The sequence below is a fragment of the Miscanthus floridulus genome, chromosome 12 (assembly GCF_019320115.1).
Source record: "Miscanthus floridulus cultivar M001 chromosome 12, ASM1932011v1, whole genome shotgun sequence".
In the NCBI taxonomy this organism is placed as follows: Eukaryota; Viridiplantae; Streptophyta; class Magnoliopsida; order Poales; family Poaceae; genus Miscanthus; species Miscanthus floridulus.
The window spans coordinates 76,689,962-76,712,751 of NC_089591.1; the positions used below are offsets into that span (position 1 = coordinate 76,689,962).

At 44.9% G+C, this 22,790-nt stretch overlaps 4 protein-coding genes across 4 annotated transcripts; 1 reads left to right on the plus strand and 3 right to left on the minus strand.

Moving 5' to 3' along the window:
- The first annotated feature begins 1,076 nt into the window (after window positions 1–1,076).
- Window positions 1,077–5,497, plus strand: LOC136497008 (uncharacterized). The gene is made up of 11 exons (XM_066492793.1): window positions 1,077–1,516; window positions 2,105–2,230; window positions 2,310–2,406; window positions 2,573–2,608; window positions 2,683–2,870; window positions 3,233–3,335; window positions 3,512–3,693; window positions 3,783–3,860; window positions 4,595–4,697; window positions 4,781–4,817; window positions 4,909–5,497. Exons 1-11 carry the CDS (start codon window positions 1,173–1,175, stop codon window positions 5,340–5,342), a joined length of 1,728 nt encoding a protein of 575 aa, XP_066348890.1. The 5' UTR covers window positions 1,077–1,172; the 3' UTR covers window positions 5,343–5,497.
- Window positions 5,498–5,915: 418 nt separating this feature from the next.
- On the minus strand, window positions 5,916–6,972 carry LOC136498217 (36.4 kDa proline-rich protein-like). Its single transcript, XM_066494165.1, has one exon. It carries the CDS (start codon window positions 6,912–6,914, stop codon window positions 6,249–6,251), a length of 666 nt encoding a protein of 221 aa, XP_066350262.1. The 5' UTR covers window positions 6,915–6,972; the 3' UTR covers window positions 5,916–6,248.
- A 1,400-nt stretch (window positions 6,973–8,372) lies between these two features.
- Window positions 8,373–9,102, minus strand: LOC136495290 (putative lipid-binding protein AIR1). Its single transcript, XM_066491255.1, has one exon. The coding sequence runs from the start codon at window positions 9,090–9,092 to the stop codon at window positions 8,625–8,627; it is 468 nt and encodes a 155-aa protein (XP_066347352.1). The 5' UTR covers window positions 9,093–9,102; the 3' UTR covers window positions 8,373–8,624.
- A 787-nt stretch (window positions 9,103–9,889) lies between these two features.
- On the minus strand, window positions 9,890–13,992 carry LOC136498466 (leucine-rich repeat receptor-like serine/threonine-protein kinase BAM2). The gene is made up of 6 exons (XM_066494395.1): window positions 13,587–13,992; window positions 11,888–11,959; window positions 11,607–11,677; window positions 10,804–10,879; window positions 10,440–10,583; window positions 9,890–10,318 (listed from the first exon to the last, which is right to left on the minus strand). Exons 1-6 carry the CDS (start codon window positions 13,958–13,960, stop codon window positions 10,279–10,281), a joined length of 777 nt encoding a protein of 258 aa, XP_066350492.1. The 5' UTR covers window positions 13,961–13,992; the 3' UTR covers window positions 9,890–10,278.
- Between the last annotated feature and the right edge of the window lie 8,798 nt (window positions 13,993–22,790).

A 22,790-nucleotide genomic window follows, 5' to 3' on the forward strand; every position in this document is an offset into this window, starting at 1 on the left:
CCTTTTGTTTCTTTGGCCCCTATCGCGCGTTGGCTCATGTTGGGGCTATTGCTTATAAGTTAGATTTGTCATCCATTTGATGTTCACATAGCCTTAAAAAACCATGTGTTCTGACTCAAGCATTTAAATGGCTTTGCACCAGTATCCTCTATACTTCTTTATGATGTTGTTGAATTGTTGATACCTAGGCAGGTGGGCAGCTATGCTAGATATCTGGACACACCATCTGTTCGAGCAAATTCCCATCAAGTGATCATATGTCACACTATCTAGCCATCTAGAAAAACCTAGAGGAGCTACATCCACAATTTCCATGTGTTAGCATGTTAAAATGAGTAGAGTGTTAGTATTACTTATCGTCAAACTTCTATTTCCTGGAATGAAGAAAGTGGGAGCTAACTAGGAGGAGGTCAGTGTGGCTAGAATATTGGGTGGGCTTAATAAAATTGGAACTGGCTCATAATCGCTTGTATAATCAATTAATTGATAATATAAAAGTGTGTTTAGATCCCATGATTAACAATTAGCCCTAGATTTTGGATACCAATTTGTAGAATTAAATATAGTCTAAGTGGTGATTAAAGGCTGATTAGCTTAGGGCCTGTTTGGATTATCTCTTCTAAACTTTAGATCTCTAAACTTTAGAGATAAAGCTCTAAACAGGTGGTCTAAAATTAGGTCTAAATTTTAGCCCACCTCATATTAGAGTTTTAGACTAAAAAATGATCTAAAATGCTCTAAAGTTTTTAGAGCTTTAAACTTTAGAGATAGCAAACACATCCTTAGTTCATAATGTTGAGTTGCTGACTAATCGGATCTAAACACCCATCGAAGGCCTACAAGAGAGAAGGTCGAGGGGTACAGAAACGGTAGCCAAACCGAACTTCTGAACTCGCCCGGTTAGGCTGCTCCTTCGATTATCCTTCCTCATCTTCTTCTTCCTGCCCAAGTTAGCCTCTGTCAGTTTCAAAAAAAGAAAAAAAAAAGAAAAAAGAGTTAGCCTCTATCCCATCTAAAAAAAATACTCCGTAAAGGAAAAAAAGTTAGACTCTGATAAGAAGCCTCGCCGGACCCAAATTCCCAAAGTGCTTACAAAAGCCACGGAAAAACCATCGACGCACCCAAGTCCCCAACAGTCGAGCCAAGCCCCAACTCCAACTCCGATCATCCCGATGGCGTCAGAAGAGGTCCCCGCGCCGGCGGCGGAGCGAATTCGGGTGGTCGGCAAGTGGGCCGGCGCCCTGGAGGTGGACCTGGGCGCCTGGACGGTGCCGATGCTGCGGGCGGAGGTGGCGCGGCGGGTTGGGGACGGCGTGGGGCCTGAGTGCGTCGGCCTCATCTTCGGCGGCCGCGTGCTCAAGGATGAACCCCCCGCCTCGCTGCGGGAGGCCGGACTTAAGGCCAACGCCAAGGTGCTCTCCTCCCTTACATCCCCCGATCGCGCCAAAGAAATTGCAGCCGAGGCCGCCAAGGCGAAGGCTGAGGAGGAGCACGCTGCAAGGCTTGTCAGGCTGTGGTAAGGATCAGAACTCTTAGGGTTCTTTGTTTTCTTTTTGGGATTGTTATTAGGTACTTAGGTTTCCGTTCCCTTAGTCTGGTGCTGAAAGTATTGCACTTTGGCATTGTGAAATTAATAACTTGATTGATGCGTTTACTGCTCTAATTACGTAGTTGTAACTGCAAAACCTAACAGATTCGAAGTTGTTCCTAGTTGGTATTCAATGCAGTAGTAAGAAATTGTTAATTCAGTCTTGATGTACAAAAATTGGGAAGAACCATATAATCTGGAAAAGAAGTCATGGAGATCATGATGCATAATTCATAATATGGAAAATTAAAAGTTGAGAACAACCATATAATCTGGAAAAGATCTAATGGAGGTCATAGTGCATACTTCATAATATGGAATTCAGTACTTTAATCAACTACTAGATGAGGCAGGATAGGGCTCGTACTGAACCTGAAAGAAGGCTGATAGTTTGTTTGATTAAATTGTATACTTGGAACGACATGTAACCAGGACTAGTCTTGAAGTTGCATTGAACTCACTAGGAACTCACAAAGTTGTTTCACTGGATGACCACCGAATACGATGATTTTGTAGGCAAGCTGCAAAAGCATTGTCTCAAAGGCACACAGATGGCTCCTACCTTGCAGAAGAAGACTACAACTTAGATCTTGAGGATCAAAGTGGCCAGAAAGTGATGTTTGGATCTGTAGATGATAAAAGGTAATAGACTGAATCTTCTATTTATGATGACTCATATGATGTTTACTATTTAACACCATCATCATCAATCTTACCTTAGGGCTTTGACGATGGCTCTAATGCTTCACCAAAAAGCTAAAACTCAGATGAAGAGGGGAATGTACAAGGAAGCACTAGATGTGTTAACAATGGCTGAGGTACACTGCTGTTTAGTGTCCTACCATGCTTCCTATCTAGCTTATGTGGCTGTAGTGTAATCTTACCATTAAAAGAAACGTGCATAGCTTTCGAACTGACATCGTCGCAAAAAAAAAAAAGCTTTCGAACTGATATGGATTGACATTTTCTTTGTTGCCGTAACAGGAAGCTTTCTCCCTTTGTGACCCAAAGCTTATTGAGGTAACTCGAATATTCAAGAATATTCCCACTTCATGCTGAAAGTTTTACTTATACTTGGTGTACATGTTCTGCAGAAAGTTGATAATGTGCCAATGCTTCAACTAGATATAGTATGGTGTTATTTTGTGCTTCGTGATGTATCATGCTTAGAGGTCGCAGGGACTCGCCTAGAAAAAGCACGGTTAGGTTTTGAACGTTCTCATGGGAAAGATTCCACTCGCTTCAGAATACTCCAGGCTGGCCGGCAAGCTGATCTTGCTATGTGAGACCCTTACTTTTATTTTGCCTCTTACTGTATTATATATTTTTTTTATTACTGAATGTGTTCATTTTCAATTAAAAGTCTGAATTGCTACTTAGACACAAATGTATGGGAACATTTGTGGAAAAAAGTTTCTGTGTGTGTGAATGGAAGGTCCCAGCATCTTCTTTAATAGGGTAAAAAGACCAGTAGAGGGAAGGAGCTATAGAAATATAGATATATATGCTTTTTAAGAAACTAACTGGGAATTTATTCAGCTTTTTTGTTGTCTTGGTTCTTTGTGGGTACTTTCCTTTTGTAGCATTCTACAGTTCACTTGTGTTGACGCCTAGCATACATTTTTTTCCTTTGTTGCGTAATAGTTATGTAAGGCTGGAGCTTTTGGAAGGAGTGGTGGCATACCATAATGGTCATGTTGAAAAGGCGCGTGGATCTCTCACTTCTGCCCATGCTAAATACCTGCAGGTACATTCTGTAGAAAGATGTTTTATTTTCTTCTTATAGCATATTATTTCTGTAGAAAGATGTTTTATTTTCTTCTTATAGCATACTATTCCTCTGAACCTCCAGTGCTTTAGCATCTTTTCATGTCAACAAATCAGTCTCACCCTTAAATTTTGTTAAACGGATATGAACTTTAGCTTCAAGTACCAGAGGAAGCTATATTGATGTTAATGGATATGGGCTATGAAGCACGATCTGCAAAAAGAGCATTGAAGATGACTGGCTATGATATTCAATCATCAGTTGAACTCTTATGTGAGGAGCGTGAAAAGAAAATTCGTAGAAGAGAGGAGGACCGAGTGAGACAAAGAGAGATTCTGTGAGCTCCTCATCATGAAGTCTACCCCTTCCCCTCTTTCTTGATCTTTTTTTTTAGCTGAGTAGTGAACTTTCTTGGTGTTATCCTAGGGAACAAATGGCATATGGTAAAACTCCCATGAACAAGGCAGTTGACATGCAGAAGCTGAAAGGCTTGACTGCCATCGGGTAAGAATGTTGGTCTTTTCTCAAGAGTTGTTTTTAATTGTATTTCCATGTGCTGTTCTAGTAAACTGCCAGCTGGATTGGGGCCTAAACCTGGAAAAACAGGATGTATAATGGCCAAACATGAGCCCTGATTCAGCTAGTAAGTCTGACATAACAAAATAGAAGTGTTTGAAAAGGCCACCAGAATGCTTGACACACCCACCCAAAACAATGTCAGCTCTTCAATCATATTGTGTATGGGCTTAATTTTATTCAACATTTGGTTGATTGCAAACAATGAGTCAAATTGAAGTAGTAGTTGTTACAGAGGAATGTTATTGACCAAATGTTTGTGATGAAAGGTAGTAATATTTTATTTTATTGGCACATAGCTACTGTTGGCTAAGGACCTTAGAATAGCTATTATTGTTTCTTTTGCCAGAAGGGTTTCTTTTGCAACTCTATTTTAGTTACTGCAACATCACCTTAGTTTTCCATTTGTTTCATGTTTCATCTGATCTAGTGAAAGACATTGTAGACCAACCTTAGAAAACTAGAAGTGTTTAAACTTTAAATAGTTTTAGGACACCTATCTGGCTGCCACAGACCTTTTAGAAATTGAGTACTTATATGTCAGATACAAAGGCAAAATACATTTGTGTTGTTTGTGCATGGTGATGCTAATTTTACATAGCCGTTGATTTTTACTGCCTGTATTTCCTGTTTATTACTGACTGGTTGTTTCAATCTTCAAGATTTGAGAAGTATCTTGCTGCAGAAGCACTGCGCATAAATGAAAATGATGCTGACAAAGCATTAGACCTTTTGACAAATCCTGAACAAAACTGCATCCTACAAGTATGCCTTTCTCTGCACCCCCTTTGTTTTCTTTTACTCAAGAAGCTACTCCACAGTTGCTAACACATTATGTTTAATTGCAGAGTAAAATTCAGGCAAAGAGAAACCGGGCATCTCGTGGTATGTATGGGTTATCACAGATCTCTTCAAAATTGTGTGGCCTCAAATCAATTGGAGTAATGAAATTTCACTCCCTTTCAAAATTGTGCAGGATCATCGAGCTCTAGGGCAGCTGTTGCCAGGGCTGCTCCAGCAATCAACAGCTCTCAGACTTCTGTCAATGATGCACCACATCCTGCTGATGGAGATGCTCCACCACTTCCTGCGGATGGAGGAGATGCTCCTCCACATGCTGCAGATGGAGATGCTCCTCCACATGCTGCAGATGGAGATGCCCCTCCGATGAACAATGAAGAAACTGCGAACCAAGATGAAATTATGATTGATGAAGTAGCTGCCGATGATGAAGACGAAGGCGCAAACTCTCATCCAGTTCCAGCCAGGGATGCGTCGATGGAAAGTGAGCTTGCCAATGAACTGACGGGGGATGCCTTGGATGACTACGATATTGATGTCAGTAACGAAGGACAGGCAATTGCAGAGTACTTGAGCTTACTGGAGGCTGCTCCTGCTCCTAGTTCTTAGTGTGCAAAGATCTACAGTGCTCGATAGGTATCTCCAGCTTTAGAAGGAGAAACACAGATGGTCTCGATTGGGGAGTTCGACTTAGTACGGTCGATTTGTACATAAATAATGCTACCCTTGTGGATTATATGATGCTTAGAAATTTCTTAACATTATGTCGAGAAGTAGTCTCTTGCATACACAGTTACGTAAGGATGGGGGTGGAACGAACCCTGGTTCTTCTCTAATTCAACTTAATGAACTATATATACAAAAATGAGGTGTCCAATTAGTTCTTTGAGTTGAACTAGAGGAGAACAGAGGATACCCATTGGAGCACCATCCCCATCCTTACAGTTATGTGGGGGCTCTGACATGTTTGTTTGCTGGAAGCCTGGAAATGAAAGTTCAGAAGCACATGGCTGATAAGCTATGGCTGAAGGTACCGTTGGCTGATTTGCTCTGAGAAAAAAATACTGTTCGTTGGCTGAAAAAGTACGGTTTATAGCGAACAGGGCGATGGCTTATAGCGGTGTTCTGACTTCTGAATTGAATCATCAGGCGAGTTTGCTTCTGACATGTTCCCAGTTCTGGAGATTTCAATAAACGATGTGTGACAATGCCCCTTAATTTTACACTTCAAACAATAGTCGAATCCGAAAAAAAATAGTTTGATACATGATCACACAAAGTACAAGTGACATTTGAGGAGACAGTAGATGCATATACAGTCATGCAACAAGAACAGCAAATCAAATGAAATAAGGAAGAATGCACTAGCTGAACAACCTGGAGGCCAGCGGCGGCTTCCACGCAAATCCGTCGACGAGCCTTTCAAACTTTGCATTCGGGAGGGCAAAAGGCAAAAAGGATCGGAGACGTTGCTGTGCACGCGTGATGGATGGAAATGGAATGGAATGGGCTCGTTTAAGTGCATTTGTAGCCTGGCGGGACGGCGCAGCCGCAGTTGACGAGCACCTCCAGCGCGATGGGCACGTAGACGGAGATGTCCAGCACCTTGGCCTTGATGGCGGTGCACAGGCACGCCGCCGCGGAGAGCCCGGCGATGCCCTTCACGAGCGGGCAGCACTTGACGTTGGCGTCGCCGATGTGCACCTCGTTGCCGAGAACGTCCACGCACGCGCCGAGCTTCAGCGCGTCGATGGGGCACGTGTCCGAGGACGGCGTGGGCGTGGGCGTGGGCGTCGGCGTCGGGGGAGATGGAGGCGGCGGGCACGCCTTCCGGTGGCCCTTCTTCGGCGGGCTTCCTCCGATGATCGGAATGGGCGGGAGGGTGACCGGTGGCAGTCCGGTGACCGGCGGCAGCCCGCTGACGGGGGGTAAGGTGACCGGCGGCAGTTCGGTGACCGGCGGGACGGGGAGCTTCGGGATGGGGACCGACGGTATACTGACAGGCGGCAGGGGGACTGACGGTATGCTGATAGGGGGCAGGGGGACGCCGGTCGAGGGTGGTGAGCCGGACTCGCACGAGTGGCACTCCGGTTCCGCCTTCTCCCACGCGAGAGTGAGCGGGGACGAGGAGAGCGCGAGCATGGCGAGCACCAGCAGCGCGGAGAGCTTGGTGGACTCCATTGCTGCTGCTGCTGCTAGGTGCTCGTACGTACTGTGTGTGGCGGGAGGCGTCGTCGGAGCTCGCCGTTTTTATAGTCGGGCGCTGGCGGCATGGGTCCGGGGCATTATTGCGCGCGCCGGGGCATTGGTGCGGCGACAATGGCGGCATGCAGCGCAGGCGCAGCAACAGCTCACGTGGAGAGCCAGTGGGATTGGCAGTGCTGGACTGGACGCCTTGGCTCGTGGCCATGGCGCCAAAGCAAGCTCAGCCGTGTGACACTCGCTTGGTCGCGTCCGAGGGCATGATTGAAACGTACTGCTCACCGCATCGTCCCCTTCCGCGTTGCGCTGCTCTGTGCCTCTGTTCGTGTTCGTAGCGCTGGCGGTGCGTGATTCTGCGTATATCAGTGCTCGTCGTTTGCCCACGATCGCTACATGTTTCATTGATCATTGTTTCCCCAAGGGCAAGTTGTTGTGAAGTTGGCAACCCCAACCCACAGATAGATTCTTGAAAGCTTGGTTCAGAACACATAAGAGAGGAGAGGACGGTGAAACTTCGTTCATTCTTGTCAGTAGCCTCATCATTTCTTTGTTTCGCAATGCAGGGAACTTTGTTCGATCTATTGGACACTTCTTTTTTGTTTTCAGAGAGTTAAACAAAAGGGCTTGATAAGATTACAACTTACAAGTACTCTTCTTTTTAATATTCCCTCCTCTTGTTAATTCACGTTTTTGATAAGGATTTAGCCAAAAAAAAAAAAATCAAACTTTGACCGCCAAAAACTTTCAATGTTCAATTTTAAATCATTAACTCATACATACTATGTGTAAATTATATGTCTTAAAATATCAAAATTACTTTCACAATCTCACTATAGAATGTTATAAGGGAACAGTAGTATAGCAAAATTTGTATAAATGTACTCGCAAAAAAATTGTAAAAATGCATTTTTTTGCTATTTTTCTAAAAAATACCGATCAAAATTGCACACAAAAAAAACCTACAGGAGATAATAAAAGGCAAAGCATGCCAAATTATGTTTGACCGGATTGGAGCAGTAAGTCCGGATGCATGCATGCATACCTGTAGTCCACGAAACCAGTCTAGCTGAACTCGGTTGCCAAGCTCATGCTGTCATGCATGCAGCCTAGCTGCTAGTCCTCGTTTCCTAGTGGTTGCATCGGATGTCTAACAGAACCAGATCTGACCAGAACAATCACGAAAACTTTGCATGCATAGATGGTAGATCTTGGTCGGGTAACTGTTCCCTGATGCCTGCATTATATCATATATCATACGTTGATCATAACATGCTAAAACCAGCAGGGAAGTAGCCCCCTCTCGTGATCCTGACAAGCTCTACGAGCAACCCGTCTGCTGCATGTCATGTGACGGCGGCGTGGCGTTACTGATCAAATAGACAGAATCCGGGCCAGTCGAGCGATGGAACATTTTGCCTACTTTCTGACGATCAGATCCCCAAAATGATTCAAAGCATATACGGTACATTTTACAGCAAGCGCCATAGACACTTTCATCTCATGCAGAACAAACAAATTTACAGTCATCCGTGCTATTCATTCGGCAACACTTGCACAAGGCTAAGGGCAAAACGATGCAAATGCTATAGTACTTCGCACAGTAAAATCAAATAACATTTGGGGTTTCAGTTTCACAATGACAGCAGCAAGAGCATGATGCATGCATGCACTCGTGGCCAGGCGATGCCATCAGACACACTTGAACCCGTCGGGCAGCTCCGTCTTGCAGGCGCTGGCCAGGACGCCGACGCCGACGTCCCACTCCGTGGGGATGCCGAGCACGGTCTCCTTGACGGTGGTGCAGAAGCAGGCGGCCGCCTCGGCCGCCACGAGCCCCTGCACGACGTCGCAGCACTTGCTCCCGAGCTGCGCGCCGGCCTGCAGGCCCGCGGCGCCGAGCACGCCGACGCAGGCCCCGAACTTGACCGCGTCCCACGGGCAGCCCAGCTTCCAGTGCAGCACCTTGCGCGACGACGCCGTCAGCAGCAGCGCGGGCGATGACGAGGACGGCGCAGCGGAGACTGAGAGGAGGAGGAGCGCGAGGGTGGCGGCCGCGGTGGCTTGTTGGCGGGTGGTGGCCATTATTCCGATCCTAAGCTTTAATTTGCTCGCTCGGCGTTCAAATGGTACGTACGTGCCGCGCGCGAACGTAGACATAGGACGATGGCCTGACGAGCGCGACGCGTTTCGTGCTCCTTTTATAACCTATCTCTTCCCATATATGGCGCGGAGCACGCTCGTAAGTACGTAGAAAAATGTTTGCCGCGGCGCTGTTACCAGTAGTAGATCCGTAATATGATGTGCAGTGAATCAAGTAGAATATGATGTGTGTTTTAGTTGAAGTACACGACATGATGGGTCTGATACGGCCATGCATGCATCATGCACGTGGCATGTCGTCCTCATGTGTAAGACGATGGGCAGTGCAGAGACGGTGACACCACGGCCGGAATGGACGATTGTGAATTTGCACAATCCCGGTGGCCCACGGTTGCGTCGCCGGACGCGCGCACCGGCGGAAGAGAGCGGAGAGCCCGCGTCTGGTGGCGAGAGCTAGCTCATGTGAGGAGGGAGTGGCTTCATCGATGCGGCGAAGCAAGGACAGGGTGGTGACGATGGTGACACAGCCACACACAGGTGGCAGCCTGAGCCTAGCTAGCTATCTCGCCGTTGCACGGTTACAGGTTACTCAAGTCGCTTCAGCGTCCCATCAGCCATGTTATTACTATTGTTCAATCAGCCTTGACTATGCGGCTATGCCATTAGTTACTGCTGCTTAACCGCACTGGTCCTTTTCCCCTAGGGGCGTGGTGGTGTTGAGTAGCGTCTCTTCATCACGTTGAGTCCAAACTAAAACGTCCCTGATATATCTTCTCAAAGACGTCTGTAATAAAGACCTCGTCAATATCACAATATGTGCATAACAGAGAAGGGAAATAACATGTTATCCACCTGTGATGTGAGCTAACACACGTCGCTAATATTGTCCACAGCAACATTCATATAGACATTTGTTTTCCCCTCACTAATATACATCTTGACCTGTCACTAATGTTCTGTTCTGTCATGGTGTCGCTCGTGGTGCTGGTGCACCATAGTGAATACAAGAATTCATAGCTGCCCAGCTCTCGGTTGGGTTTATGAAACCTTGGGTGGAGGTGGAAGGGCGGCGAGGGCATCGACATATACCTAACGGGGTCCCCCAACATCACGCTCACGCGCCACCAAATCTAAGCAATCCAAGGAACAATGAAATTAGACAGTAGGACGTAATGAAGCCACGACAATCAGCATGCATCTTTGCAAGTTCCCCGGAAGATGGTACAATGATCTTTGTCCATGTTTACAGGAAGTATATCAGTGCCTTCACAACCTTCTCCGGCCTGCACATGATATGAGATGCGTCAAGGATGTACGTACAGAGTCTAAAGGTTAGTCGATGTACACAGAAACTGTATGTAAACGTGAATTGGCTGAACCCATCAAGCTTCTGAAAACAATTACCAGTCCTCTTGTGGCATATGACCAGCTCCTTCTATCGCCTCTAGTTTTACAACGCTGGGATTAGCTTTCTTGAATTCCTCAGCTATCGACAACGGTAAGTACTTGTAAGATATTCCCCATGCAAGCAGTATTGGTTTTTCCCAACTGCAACAAGATTATCATTTTTCTGTATCAGAACAGGAATATACATTGTCACGGGTCCACGTCACTAGTATATATCGGTTGCTTTATTCAGAATGAACTTTCTAATGCTCCTGAGTGCTACTACTTTTGCACATAATAAATCATAGTCATCCTATCTTAACTACACTAGATGCTCTTCTGCATATAGAATATGGATGCCTTGTTCTTTGGATATACTTACCTGTTGGACGAAAATCCGGCCGAAATTCTACTTAGTACATCTTGGAAATCGATCTTCCTGGCAGCTTCAAGCAAAGCTAAAAGAAAAGGACATACAAGTACCCAGTCAAATTGCAAGACAAGTGTAGAAATTTACAGCATTGTGAAAACTAGAAATACTGCAAATAGATTACTGTATTTATTCAGAAAACATTATTTTCGCATATAACATATATAGCAACCTAGTCTAGATTTGCAAGATGGCATTCATTGGCAATGCATGGAGTCAAGTGAAAAACTAATTAATTCAATATTCTAGAAGTTCCTTTGATGATTGGGACAGTATACCACAAAATATGTAGTGAAAACCAGTTACTAGGTGAAAACATGAAAACCAATTCAAAAAGTGTATTTCGGTCGTCTAATTTTTTTTTGAAACTTGGCACATGCATAGTGCATAAAAATATGTACTCACAAGAAAAAAGTTGAGATGAAAACTCAAACTAGAAAAAATCATACGAAAATGACAAATATGAGGTTCATGTGGACTAAAAGACAAAACCCATGAATTTTGTCCTTTAGTGTACATGAACTTTTTTCGTATGAATTTTTTAAATGCGGGTTTGGATTCCAACTTTTGCATGGGAGTACGTATTACCATCAATGTGCCAAGTTTCAAAAATTTTTGAACGACCGAAATACGTTTTTTGAATTAGTTTCCATGTTTCCACCTAGTAGGTGGTTTCCACCACAGTATATCAGATGGAATTGCATAGGACTATATATGTAGCGCTGGAAATAAATAACCTGGGAGTATGGACTAACCAAATCCAGGAGCACCACTGGATAGATACGGTAACCTATATACATCAGCCTTTTCCAATTTCAGCATATATCTGCCAAACCAATGTAAGACAAATGGAACATTTTAAGCCACTGTGAAAAATGAATAGTATAAAATGCAACATCTGACAGGAATGGTATAGTATTGGATCACATGAATAATGGACAAACTTGATTCTTCTTTCATGGAAGATGCACTACAGCAAGAAGCAAAGAGGCATAATGAACAGTGTTTCTGCGATAGAGATCAGAGAGATACATACGCGCTACCTGCTTCAATGAAACGCTCAGCCAAAACAGCATTTTGACAAGTAAATTCACCAAACAGTGGCCACCTGCATTGAAAGATTCCATAAATTTACATATATAAATAGAATGTTGAATGTATAAATGAAAGACGAACATCAACTGAACATATATGCGAGAAATGCGATGACCAGAATCAGGGTCACGATGCTCCATCCATCTGTACTCAAGTCAAAACTATACATGCAAAGACTTAACACATAAAACCCTGACCTAAATAAATAAGATAATCAACTTTGACCCCAAGAAAATTTTAGAGTAGCATACTGTAACCATAAACATCGAAAATTGACAACAAAATGGAAGAGTGCAAATGCATATTTTAGTCAAACTTACATGCAAAAGTTCATATGATTATATGCCTATTAACATCACCAACCCACAAGTTTCGAACTCATGTCAACTTGTGGTGCGAAATGAAAGGTTTAGTGGAGCTGTTGGTTTAACCCAGTATATGTGTTAGCTCATGTAGTCAAGTGGTTTAACCCGTCAGTTCGATTTGTTTCATATGACCAAGATCAGATGGTAACACACCAGTCAGAGAGTTGTGGGACAGATTAAGGTTGACGAGGTTATCCAGAAGAAACAAGCTTGCTGGCAAACCTGAAGATAGCTGGTTTTGAGATAAGGAAATGTACTCTAACATAGTGAGATTACCGATGCCATCATGGTATTGGGCCAGAGAAATTGTTGTCGTGGAGACGAAGCTGAACCAGTCTCCTGAGCATACCGATCTGAGCCGGGATGGGACCAACGAAACTATTGCCAGAGATGTCGATCCTCACAAGTGATCTCATGTTCCCAAGTGAGGTTGGTACTGATCCAGTCAGCATACAAAAGTCCATCTCTATGTCAGATAATTCAGTCATATTGCCAAGAAAAGATGGGAAGGAGCCTGTCAGTCGATTGTCTGAAAGCATCAGGATGCTAAGATGCGTGAGCTGCCCCAATTGCACTGGGATCTCTCCATGGAGCCTACAGAACGAAAGGTCAAGCCTTTGGAGCATGGTGAGATTGCCAAGGACATCAGGGATTGGACCGACGAGGTCATTCCCTCCGAACAGAAGGCCAGTAAGAGCAGGCAGCTTGCCCAGCCATGTCGGCACAGGACCAGAGAAGTGATTCGAAGACAGCGAGATGATCCGGACGTCCTTGCTCGACGCAAGGCCCGGCGGAACTGGACCCGAGAAGTTGTTCAGGGACAGGGATATCACCTGCAGCATTGGGAGGCTGAAGGTGACGTTGTCGCCTGGGATTGGGCCAGTCAGATTGTTATTGGCCATGTACAGCATTCTGAGGCTGGACATGTTGAACATGGCTGGGGGCATCGCACCAGAGAGGTGGTTTACCTGCAGGGCGAGGAATTCAAGCTTGCGCAGGGAGCCAATGGCGTCAGGTATCCTTCCCGACAAGCTGTTGTTCGCCAGCGAGACATGGCTTAACATGGGCGTGTTGTTGAACAGCTGGGCCGGTATCGCTCCACTCAGTTGATTGGCATGTAGAGCTATGAATTCAAGATTGTGCAGCCCCTGCAGCTCCGCTGGGATCTCACCGGAGAGCATGTTGATGCTCGCATCAAGAAACTGAAGGCTCGTGAGGTTCCCAAGAGCCGCGGGGATGGAGCCTGACAGGCGGTTCCGTCCAAGATGGAGGTACCTGAGGCGACGCAACTGGCCGAGCTCTGCCGGGATGGTGCCGTAGATGCCGGCGCCGGTAAGGTTGAGCACGGTGAGGAAGGAGAGGTTGCTCAGGTGCGGGGAGAGCGGTCCGACCAGCTGCACGTCCGGCAACACCAGGGCGGTCACGCGCTGCCGGTGGCGCCGGCCGCACGACACGCCGGCCCAGCGGCAGAAGGACACGTTAGCGGGCCAGCCCTCCCGGAGAATGCCGAGAGGGTCGGAAAGCTGCGCCTTGAATGTGAGCAGCGCGGCGAGGTCGGAGGAAGCAGTGCCGGCGACCGCCCCTTGTTGTAGCGATGCCAAGGTGGTGAATACTGCTGCTAGTACGACGGGCCAGTGCGAACGCGCCATAGCTGCAGCTTGGTATTTTTCCAATTGCAGGCTTGCTCATCTCTTTGAAGCTGAAGCCTATGTAATATCTTGACTGGTTGTAGACTTGTAGTCTAGGACTACAGTCTTCTACAGGCCTGTTTGGATCTCGATCGGTTAACAATTGGCAACTAAAATCTAGCTGTCAATAACTGCTTCAACAACCATCTAACTTAAAAATAGCACGGTAATTGCACGTGCACTAGGACCGAAGTTTCTCAACAACTTCATAGCACTTCTAGCAATCCAAACAAGGGGAGGAATTCTGCTTGCGGCATCGCAAAACCACTGCAACATCTCCGATCCGCACTTCCCCACAAACGCAATCACGGTCAAAATAAACTTGAGGGCTGATCCCACGTACCGGCGGATCACAATATGGTTAGATGAAAGTAAAAAAAAAAAAAATCGGTTGCATTTGGTTAACAGACGCGGTAGGATGGGATGGACCTATCTTGAATTTTAGAAATTGCATCACTCCATTTGGCGTTTGGTTAAGGGAAAACGAAACTGACCTATTTTCGGTTTGGTCGGGGACATAAAGACCCCGTTCGCTTCGCTGAAAAAACAAGCTGAAATACTGTTCCGATTGATTTGTTGTGAGAGAAAAACATACTTCCGACTAAAAAAATAAGCTGAAAAGGACGGATTATAACGAGGCGACTCATGAATAGTTGTTCGTCCGAGCCACTGTTTTACTCTGTCCACGCGTGAAGCGGGTCGCTGCTGCCTGACTAATTCCACCGGCCCACTGTTTTTCTCTCTTTTTTCTTTCTCCCGTGGCGCACACTCCAGAAGATTAGACTTTGTGTCGGTATGCAAAGTACAAAGTGGAACATTTGGATTATCTGGTATCCATATCCGCTGGTATTTGTATCAGACTATAATATCCATATCCGCTGTGAATTATCTGAAATAAAATAAAGCACGATTGGCTATTCTCAGGATCTTTTTGTAGTGTACATGCATGCATCCTAGTTTGATTTCCACTTTTCCATCTCCCTTTTCCCATATTTATTAATCATTACTTTTAAAAAGTCCCACATAATCTTAGAAAATCTAGATCTTACAATTTTTATACTTTTAATCTTTTTACACGATATTGATGAGTGCTTATTGTAATTTCTAAGTTGTCCAATACATAGCTAGCTTCTTATGTTTCCAAATTATACCCCAAAGTTCTATGTACTTGAGAGCCATTGCTATTTCCTGCGGCAACGCGCATGGAATTCTTCTATTTAACTTATCCATTTCCCCTGTGTGTTTGTATTTGAATGTAATATAAATGCCAAAATGGATGTATTTAAATCTGATTTTTATTATTTCTCTATCCGTATCCGTATTCCAAAAATATGGATGGATATTTGATATTATCTGTATCAAGAAGAATAAAGTACTTGGTGAAATTATCTAACAGATATATCTATGACTACTGCTATTAATTCTATTGATGATTCATAAAGACACTAAGAAACATTATCATGAGGTGCTTGATCAAAAACGAGTTCATTTCTTGTTGCCATCGTACACTATTTAGCTTCTTATCTGAATGAAAATATTGTTGTTGCCATCTATCTGTAGCTAGATTCATATACTCCCTCTGTCCCTGAATAAATAGATTCCTAAAGTTATCTTAAGTCAAACTTTTGAAACTCTAAAGAAACGCGTCAAGATTTATGGCATCAAATTAATATCATTAGATATATCTGTCGATACAGAATTTCGTCCCGTGCAGAGAACACACGCAGCAAGCCGAAAGGGTCCGCTCGATGGAGCAGATCCGCCTAGCTTCAGCGTAGGGATGGTCGATCCTACACAATCCTTCCAAGACGTGCCAGTCAATTTGACCCTGCAATTGACAAGGAGAGAAAGTTCATTAGTAATTAAGGGCGGAACTTGCCGGTGTTGCCAGACAGTTCCGAAACTACGGCTATGAGAGCCGATATGAAAGGAAATCGGCTAAATAGCCGATCTCAGTATATTCATGAGAATAAGTCAGTTAAAGTTCATGAGGTCGTGTGAAGAAGAATCGGTTATCATTCAGAATAAATATTATTTAAGCAAACATTAATCAATGGCAATAAGATATCGATGATGATTGGTTTATGCTGAGCCAATGATTACAAGTAACCGAACTCCTATTTATGTAAAGAAATAATTCAACACCGCTCAACCATCTAATAAAGATAAATCTAATGAACATGTTAGATCTCATCGATCGCCATGACCAGTGGGGCATGAGATAGAATCATGCAGGCCATAGAAACAATAATAGACTCGACGACCCTAACTCATTACTAATATCAGTGGGGCATGCGGTAGAATCATGCAGGCCATAATACAATAACAAGATCATGGGGCTAACACATCTTTCAACTTATCTCTACTTCAACGATCTCGTGATGTGAACTGTTCATAAAAGCATTTGATATCGGTTAAACAGCCGATTCAGACATAGCACATAGTTAAGGTCATACCTTCTTAGGAACGGATCTACTAACTGACGATCCCCACTCCACGGTGCCAACAGTGGGGTGAGAGACAGAATCCCACAGGCCGTGATGACGGGCCATGAAACGGTTCTCGCTAACCAATAGATCTACTCAAAATCGAACATGCATTATCCGCACACTATGCATGATTAAGATTGATTAAAACAGCCAATAAAAACATAACTCATCATTTAAGAAGTAGATTAGATCAGTTTAAGATTAGCAAACGATGGGTTAAATAAGATATAAGATCGATTCGGATCAATCTCAACCGGGCAGAGTGATATTGCTGTAATTAGATAAACAATGAAGGCAATAAGCAATATCGGTAACTTAATGAATTTACCAAAGACTGCCATTCAAAGGTAGAGCCGATAACTTGACATCGATCTAATTCAAGCAGTGGGGTGTGAGGCAGAATCACACATGTCATACTTGAATTAGGCGAGAGTCGATAACTAGCTTATACTAGAGCCACAGTGGGGGTCGATCGGATCGATGCAGCCATACGAACAGAGGTATAAACCATGACGATACTTACAACAAGTAGTAGAGGTCGACCGGATCAATACAGCCGTACTCGCTGAAGAACTCACCGAGATCTACTCTACTCCTACTCCTAAGGGGTGGCCGGAGCCGATAAAAGTAATTCACTTGTATTTAATTGATTGCGTTTTCTTATAATAGCCGGGGTTTGGTATTTATACCCGGAGCCTAAAATGAATCATACTCAAGTACGACTTAATACAATATTTGGCATAATAAAAACATTTCTAATTTAAGATAACTTGGACTCTAATCTTTCCCTTTTTGTAGAGTCCAACACGTTTTCATCCTGGAGTCGAGCGTAGCCTCCATCGTTATCTGCTGACGCTGTCCAAAGAAAGCTGATTCCTAGATTTTTGCATCTGAATCAGCTGTTTCTGATCCGCCTGATCCCTTGATGATATGATCTTAGGAGCTTCTGGGTCCATGTGACTCTCTTTTCAAATTTTGGTATAAACATATGTCCCCCAATTTTGGGACAAAAGAAATTTTGTTCCAAAATTATCATGTCCGCACTCCTAATAGGCCCATAGTCACGGGTAAGGAATCTTGATCTGGTGTCTACTATTCATCGCTGTCCATATCAACTCATGAGCCCATGCTTTGAAACTTTTTCAGAGCATTATTGCTTCACGGGCGTTTTGGATTCATCTCCTCAAGCTGGCTATAAAAATGGCTATCCGACCTTGGTGAAAGCAAACTCAACGATTCAGCCATGTTCTGCTTCTATCTGCCTCCTCGGGTGTTTCCGACCCTGCTGGATCCTCCGTGGTTCATCCTTCTAAGCCTTCTCTCCATGCTCACAAAGCTGTTTTAGTATTTTGTGAAGGCTAGAATATGTGGACATCTTCCCCTTGTTTGTTCCATCAAATGCCTATCGGGAAAGCCACAAGCTTCTTTCCAACGGTTTCCCAGTCACCGAGAAATTAGCTGGGTATCTGTTAGGCAGGCGGCTCTTCCCTTTCTCTTGCACGATCTCATCAACGGGCCGATGTGACTTGGTTCACGATGACCCTTAGCCTTATGGGGATCTAGACCCCCTTCAATCCAAAGAGGCCTTGGTGGGTAGATCTCTAGTTAATGTAGATTCTTTGTATCCGTCCCACGATGCTTCATAGTTTGGGGAAACGATAAGTTCAAATTTGTTACCCTTCTGTTATCCGTCTCTTGAACTTTCGGAGTGCCGTTCCGCTTTCGTTCCTGATTCCAAACTCACACCCCTAACGAAATCTATCTTCTCGCCTTCCTAGGCTATATAAACGGGCTTCGGTAGTTGATCTAAGGATAACTCACTTTGCCCCAAAACTTCTGCACCCCTAGCATAGTTCCTTTCCGTAGGTCAGAGATCATGGAGAACAGCAACAGGTCCCCTGAGAAGGCCTTCCTCAGATCTACGTCATCGCGCCAGTGCCTTCGTTGTTAGGAAGGTGTATCCCGTGATGCCTCCACTGCCTTGGGGAACAGGGCCAACTCCGTCCAGCCTTCAGGGCCTTCCTCATCGACGGCTTGCTGTCAGCCCTCTTACTATCAAATGAGGTGGATTGATAATGACGATCTACTTGCCTTCATTGATCGACATGGTCAGAGTCTTGCTGAGTGTCTATCCCTCACAGAATTGGCCCTGGCCATGGTCCGATGCCGGTCACATCCTGCGGTCGATTCGGTGGAGGATAGGTTGGCTAGGGCCGAGGCTAGAATTGCAGGTGAGATACCTATCGTAACCTCTACTTCTTTTCAATTTTGTCTCCGAGACTCTGATCACCTTCCCTTTGAATCTTTTAGATCTATCTGCTCAACTAGAGAGCCTTCGATCAGCTGCGGATCATGCGGCGGGATTTGTCAATGCTAGGGGCGTCATTCTAGTGGTTCATTTGCATGACATCCCAAATCATGTCAGGGAGGTTGCTCTCCATGGCGTTCGTCATGGCGCTGCCACGGCGTTAGCTACCACCCAAGCCCGTTCAGGCTAAAATCTTCAGCTTCTTCCCCATGGTTTTCTAGACACAACATACCCTGGGGAGCAGGAGCGCCTGGTCGAGGATTTCATGAGTGCCGCCAATTCTGTAGGTTTTGATACCTTGGCCGATGACATAGTAGGCAAGGTTTTCCTCGGCCCGTAGTTTGTAATAGGTGATATCTAGCATATAATTTTCCTATCTTAGCACTATGCGCATCACTTTTGTTTATGCTTGCCTTTTTGGCTAAAGAGCCGATTTGATATAGCCGATCCAGGCCCTTGGTTTCACCAAGTCTGAAAACGCGGCTTTTATTAAGAGAACCCTTCAATTTTCTACCTTTCAGTTGCTCAGTGCTGTATTTCCATTGGCATTAGTGAAGTGTTGCTTCGCCTTCCATTAATTGTTGTTGCCTTTTACACGTCCCGAGATGTCCGCCTCTTCGCTTCACGTCTTCAAATACCAACCAAGGGCTTCGGCTTCAACGCCTCTCTATCTGCAACCGCTCCTTCGCTTCCTTCCGTCTACCAAAACCTTGCAGTGGTTCTATTCTTTTTTTCTACAGATTCACTCGTTCCTCATGGCTAGCGAAGATAATCAAGGCAAGTGCGCGGTAGAGAAAATCCCGGTGGAAGACATGCCGATGAATCAGCGTTCCCAGCGCATAAGGTAAGATTAGCAACCCTTGCTCATGATGATGGTCTGCTTCGACTTGCCTATAAGCTCACTGTGAACGATAGCCTTAACTCCTTTTCCAGGACTGACAATCCCACTGACGCTGCATCTTCTGTGTTGGCTTCATCGTTGGGTTCTTCTAACTCATATGACGGTGATGATGCCTGGTGCTTCTTCCGAGAATGGAGGGCGGACGAGGACTACTATTCCAAGGTGATTTTGAATAATGGTCAGCTAGAGATTCGTTTGAGAGTCCTCCAGGCTGCTCTTAATGCGGTGGAGGAGGAGACCAACGCCGTTTGAGCGCGGCTGGCTGAGTCTGACGCCGCGGTAGCAGGTAAGATGAGCTTCATGAATGTTTCCATCCTGGTTTCCGTTGGCTTTGCCTTGATATTCTTCTGCAATTGCCAGTTCAAACGGTGCAACTGGAATCTCTTCAATCAGCGGTGAATGTGACCACGGACGTCGTGTAAGGAAAATGGACCCTTGGCTCATTTACTTTGGATTTTGGTGTTTGATGACCAACACAACCAAATTGGACTGATGAATTTACAAGTGTTTGTTTTGTAGTCCAATAGGGTGCAAGACGTGACTTGGACGAAGGCGACGTGATGATCCAATGATCAACACCTTAAGCAAGACTTTAGGAGCATAAGAAAAGACCCAAGATATTAAGCAAAGTCCAAGCATGAAGATAGGAACCAAGCCGTACGCAAGATCGCGAAGAAACGAGCTCGTAGAGGTGACCGGACGCTGGACTAGTGGCTCGACAGATAGGCGACCGGACGCAAGGACTGGACGCTGGCGGCAACCGACCGGACGCAGGAACACAGCGTCCGATCGAGTACAGAAAGGTTCTAGAGCGGCACATCTACGACCGGACACGTCCGGTGGCAGGCGATCGGACGCTGGCCAGCGTCCGATCAGCATATTGCTGGCTCAATGATCAGGATGACTGGACGCGTCCGGTCAAGATGATTCAACGTTCGATCAGTAGCATTTTCACAGGAATTCGATCCCAACGGCTACTTTCTTAGTGGAGCTTATAAATACAACCCCCAACCGACCATTTGAGAGGAGTGGAGCTGAGGAAACATACCAAGAGTGTTGATAAACCATTTGAGTGATCTCCATATGTATAGTGCTTAGTGTTTTATTAGGTGATTAGCATAAGTGCTTTGCGAAGTGCTTAGGTTGATTAGACCACCGCTTATGCGCTTGCTCTAGGTGTTTGCCTAGTGTTTAAGTGAGGTTTGCATACCTCTTGCCACCCCATGCTTGCGAGCACAAGTATTGTACATCGGAGGGGCTTGAAGTCTTGCGAGATCACACCAACCGCGTTTGTGGTGTGGCCACCACCGTGTACCGGAGGGAACAAGGCCCGTGGTGTTTCGGCCAAAAGCTTGATAGTGAAGACGGCGGAGAGCATCCGAGAGAGGCTTGCTGAAAGACACGTCGGAGACCCACTTGCGCGTGGGGAAGGCCCAAGGCTATCCATGGAGTTGCCCAACCAGGAGCTTGGCCCTTGCGAGGGATTGCTTGCGAGGGGCTCCAACGAGGACTAGGGGGAAGCTTGTGTGCTTCTCGATACCTCGGTAAAAATACCAGAGTCGTCGACGGGAGTTTGCATATCTCTACCTTGCTCTTTAGCTTCTGCATTTACATTGATTACTTTACTATGTTTGCGATAGAGATAGCAACACACTAGCAAAACCATAGTTGCGCATCTAGATAGCTTATCTATTGCATAGGTTTTGCTAGGGTTAGAAAAAGAGGCCATAATTTAGAGTTAGAATTTTAAGTTGCCTAATTCACCCCCCTCTTATGCGTCTCGGTCTCTTCAATTGGTATCAGAGCCGGTTGGCTCATATTTGGACCTTTGGCTTAACCGCTGTTGAGCCTATGCTATTGTAGAGTGGTTGGGATGGATACCGCTAGGCCTCCACAATTTGACGACACTAACTTCTCATACTATAAAGCTAGAATGGCTTGCCACCTTGAGACGGTTGATTTGAGTGTATGGAGAGTCACTCGTGACGGGATGAAACCCATCAAGAATCCCAAAAAACCCACAAAGAGTGACGAAAAAGAAATGTATTTCAATGCTAGAGCTAAGAATTTCTTGTTTGAATCCTTTAGCATGGATGTGTTTAACCAAGTGTTCACCTTAAATACGGCATATGAAATTTGGTTAAAACTCCAAGAGCTCCATGACGGCACAAGTAATATCCGTGAGCAAAAACATTATCTAGCCAAGCAAAATTATGATTCCTTTGCTATGAATGATGATGAGTTTGTTCGTGATATGTATTCTCAATTGAATCTAATTATCAATGAGCTCCATTCAATAGGATTATTAAAGCTAGATGGTGCGGACATCGTAAGGAAGATCATCTCCGTTCTACCACAAAAGAAATATGCAAGCATCATCACCATCCTTCATAACATGGAGAACTTGAGCACCATGACCCCGGGCATTGTCATTGGCAAGCTAGTGGCATTTGAAATATCACGTAAGATGGGTCAAGGAGAAGCATCTTCATCAAGCAAAGGCAAAGCTCTCGCCTGTAGCGAGAAGAAAAAGATGAAGGGCAAGAAAGTTGAGTCAAGCTCAAGCTCAAGCTCCTCAAGTGAAGAAGAAGAAGATGAGGATGATGATGATGATGAACAAGAATCAAGTGATGATGATCAATCTTCTTCCTCCACCTCCGACCTTAATGAAGAATCAATCAAACTTATCAAAAAGGTAGAGAAGATGATCGTAAGGCTCAATGTCAAGGGTGTGCCCATCCAAATTCAAGACCTTGTTTTCACTAATCAAAGAAACGAGCAAAGAAAGAGGGGATGCTATGGATGCGGCGAGTTGGGGCACTTTGTGGAAGTTTGTCCAAACAAACCCACACCCAAAACAAAGAAAAAGGCGTGCAAGAACAAAGTCCTCACAACAATAAGGTCATGGGATGATTCTTCAAGTGAAGAAGAAAACCATCACAAGAAGCGAGGTCACAAGCACTCATCATCAAGCTCTTCTCATGTATGCCTTATGGCACGAGGTAACGAAAGCTCATCCTCTAGTGAGAGTGATAGTGATGATGATTTACCTTCTTACAATATAATTGTGCAACAAAATCTTAAATATGCTAA

Coding starts and splice junctions, on each gene's coding strand:
- LOC136497008 (XM_066492793.1), top strand. CDS start 1,173: ATGGCGTCAGAAGAGGTCCCCGCGCCGGCGGCGGAGCGAATTCGGGTG. Junction 2,407..2,572: donor ATGTGTTAACAATGGCTGAG/GTACACTGCTGT, acceptor TTGCCGTAACAG/GAAGCTTTCTCCCTTTGTGA. Junction 3,336..3,511: donor CCCATGCTAAATACCTGCAG/GTACATTCTGTA, acceptor TATGAACTTTAG/CTTCAAGTACCAGAGGAAGC.
- LOC136498217 (XM_066494165.1), bottom strand. CDS start 6,914: ATGGAGTCCACCAAGCTCTCCGCGCTGCTGGTGCTCGCCATGCTCGCG.
- LOC136495290 (XM_066491255.1), bottom strand. CDS start 9,092: ATGTCTACGTTCGCGCGCGGCACGTACGTACCATTTGAACGCCGAGCG.
- LOC136498466 (XM_066494395.1), bottom strand. CDS start 13,960: ATGGCGCGTTCGCACTGGCCCGTCGTACTAGCAGCAGTATTCACCACC. Junction 11,960..13,586: donor GGCCAGTTGCGTCGCCTCAG/GTACCTCCATCT, acceptor CTTTCAATGCAG/GTGGCCACTGTTTGGTGAAT. Junction 10,880..11,606: donor CAGTGGTGCTCCTGGATTTG/GTTAGTCCATAC, acceptor CTTTTCTTTTAG/CTTTGCTTGAAGCTGCCAGG.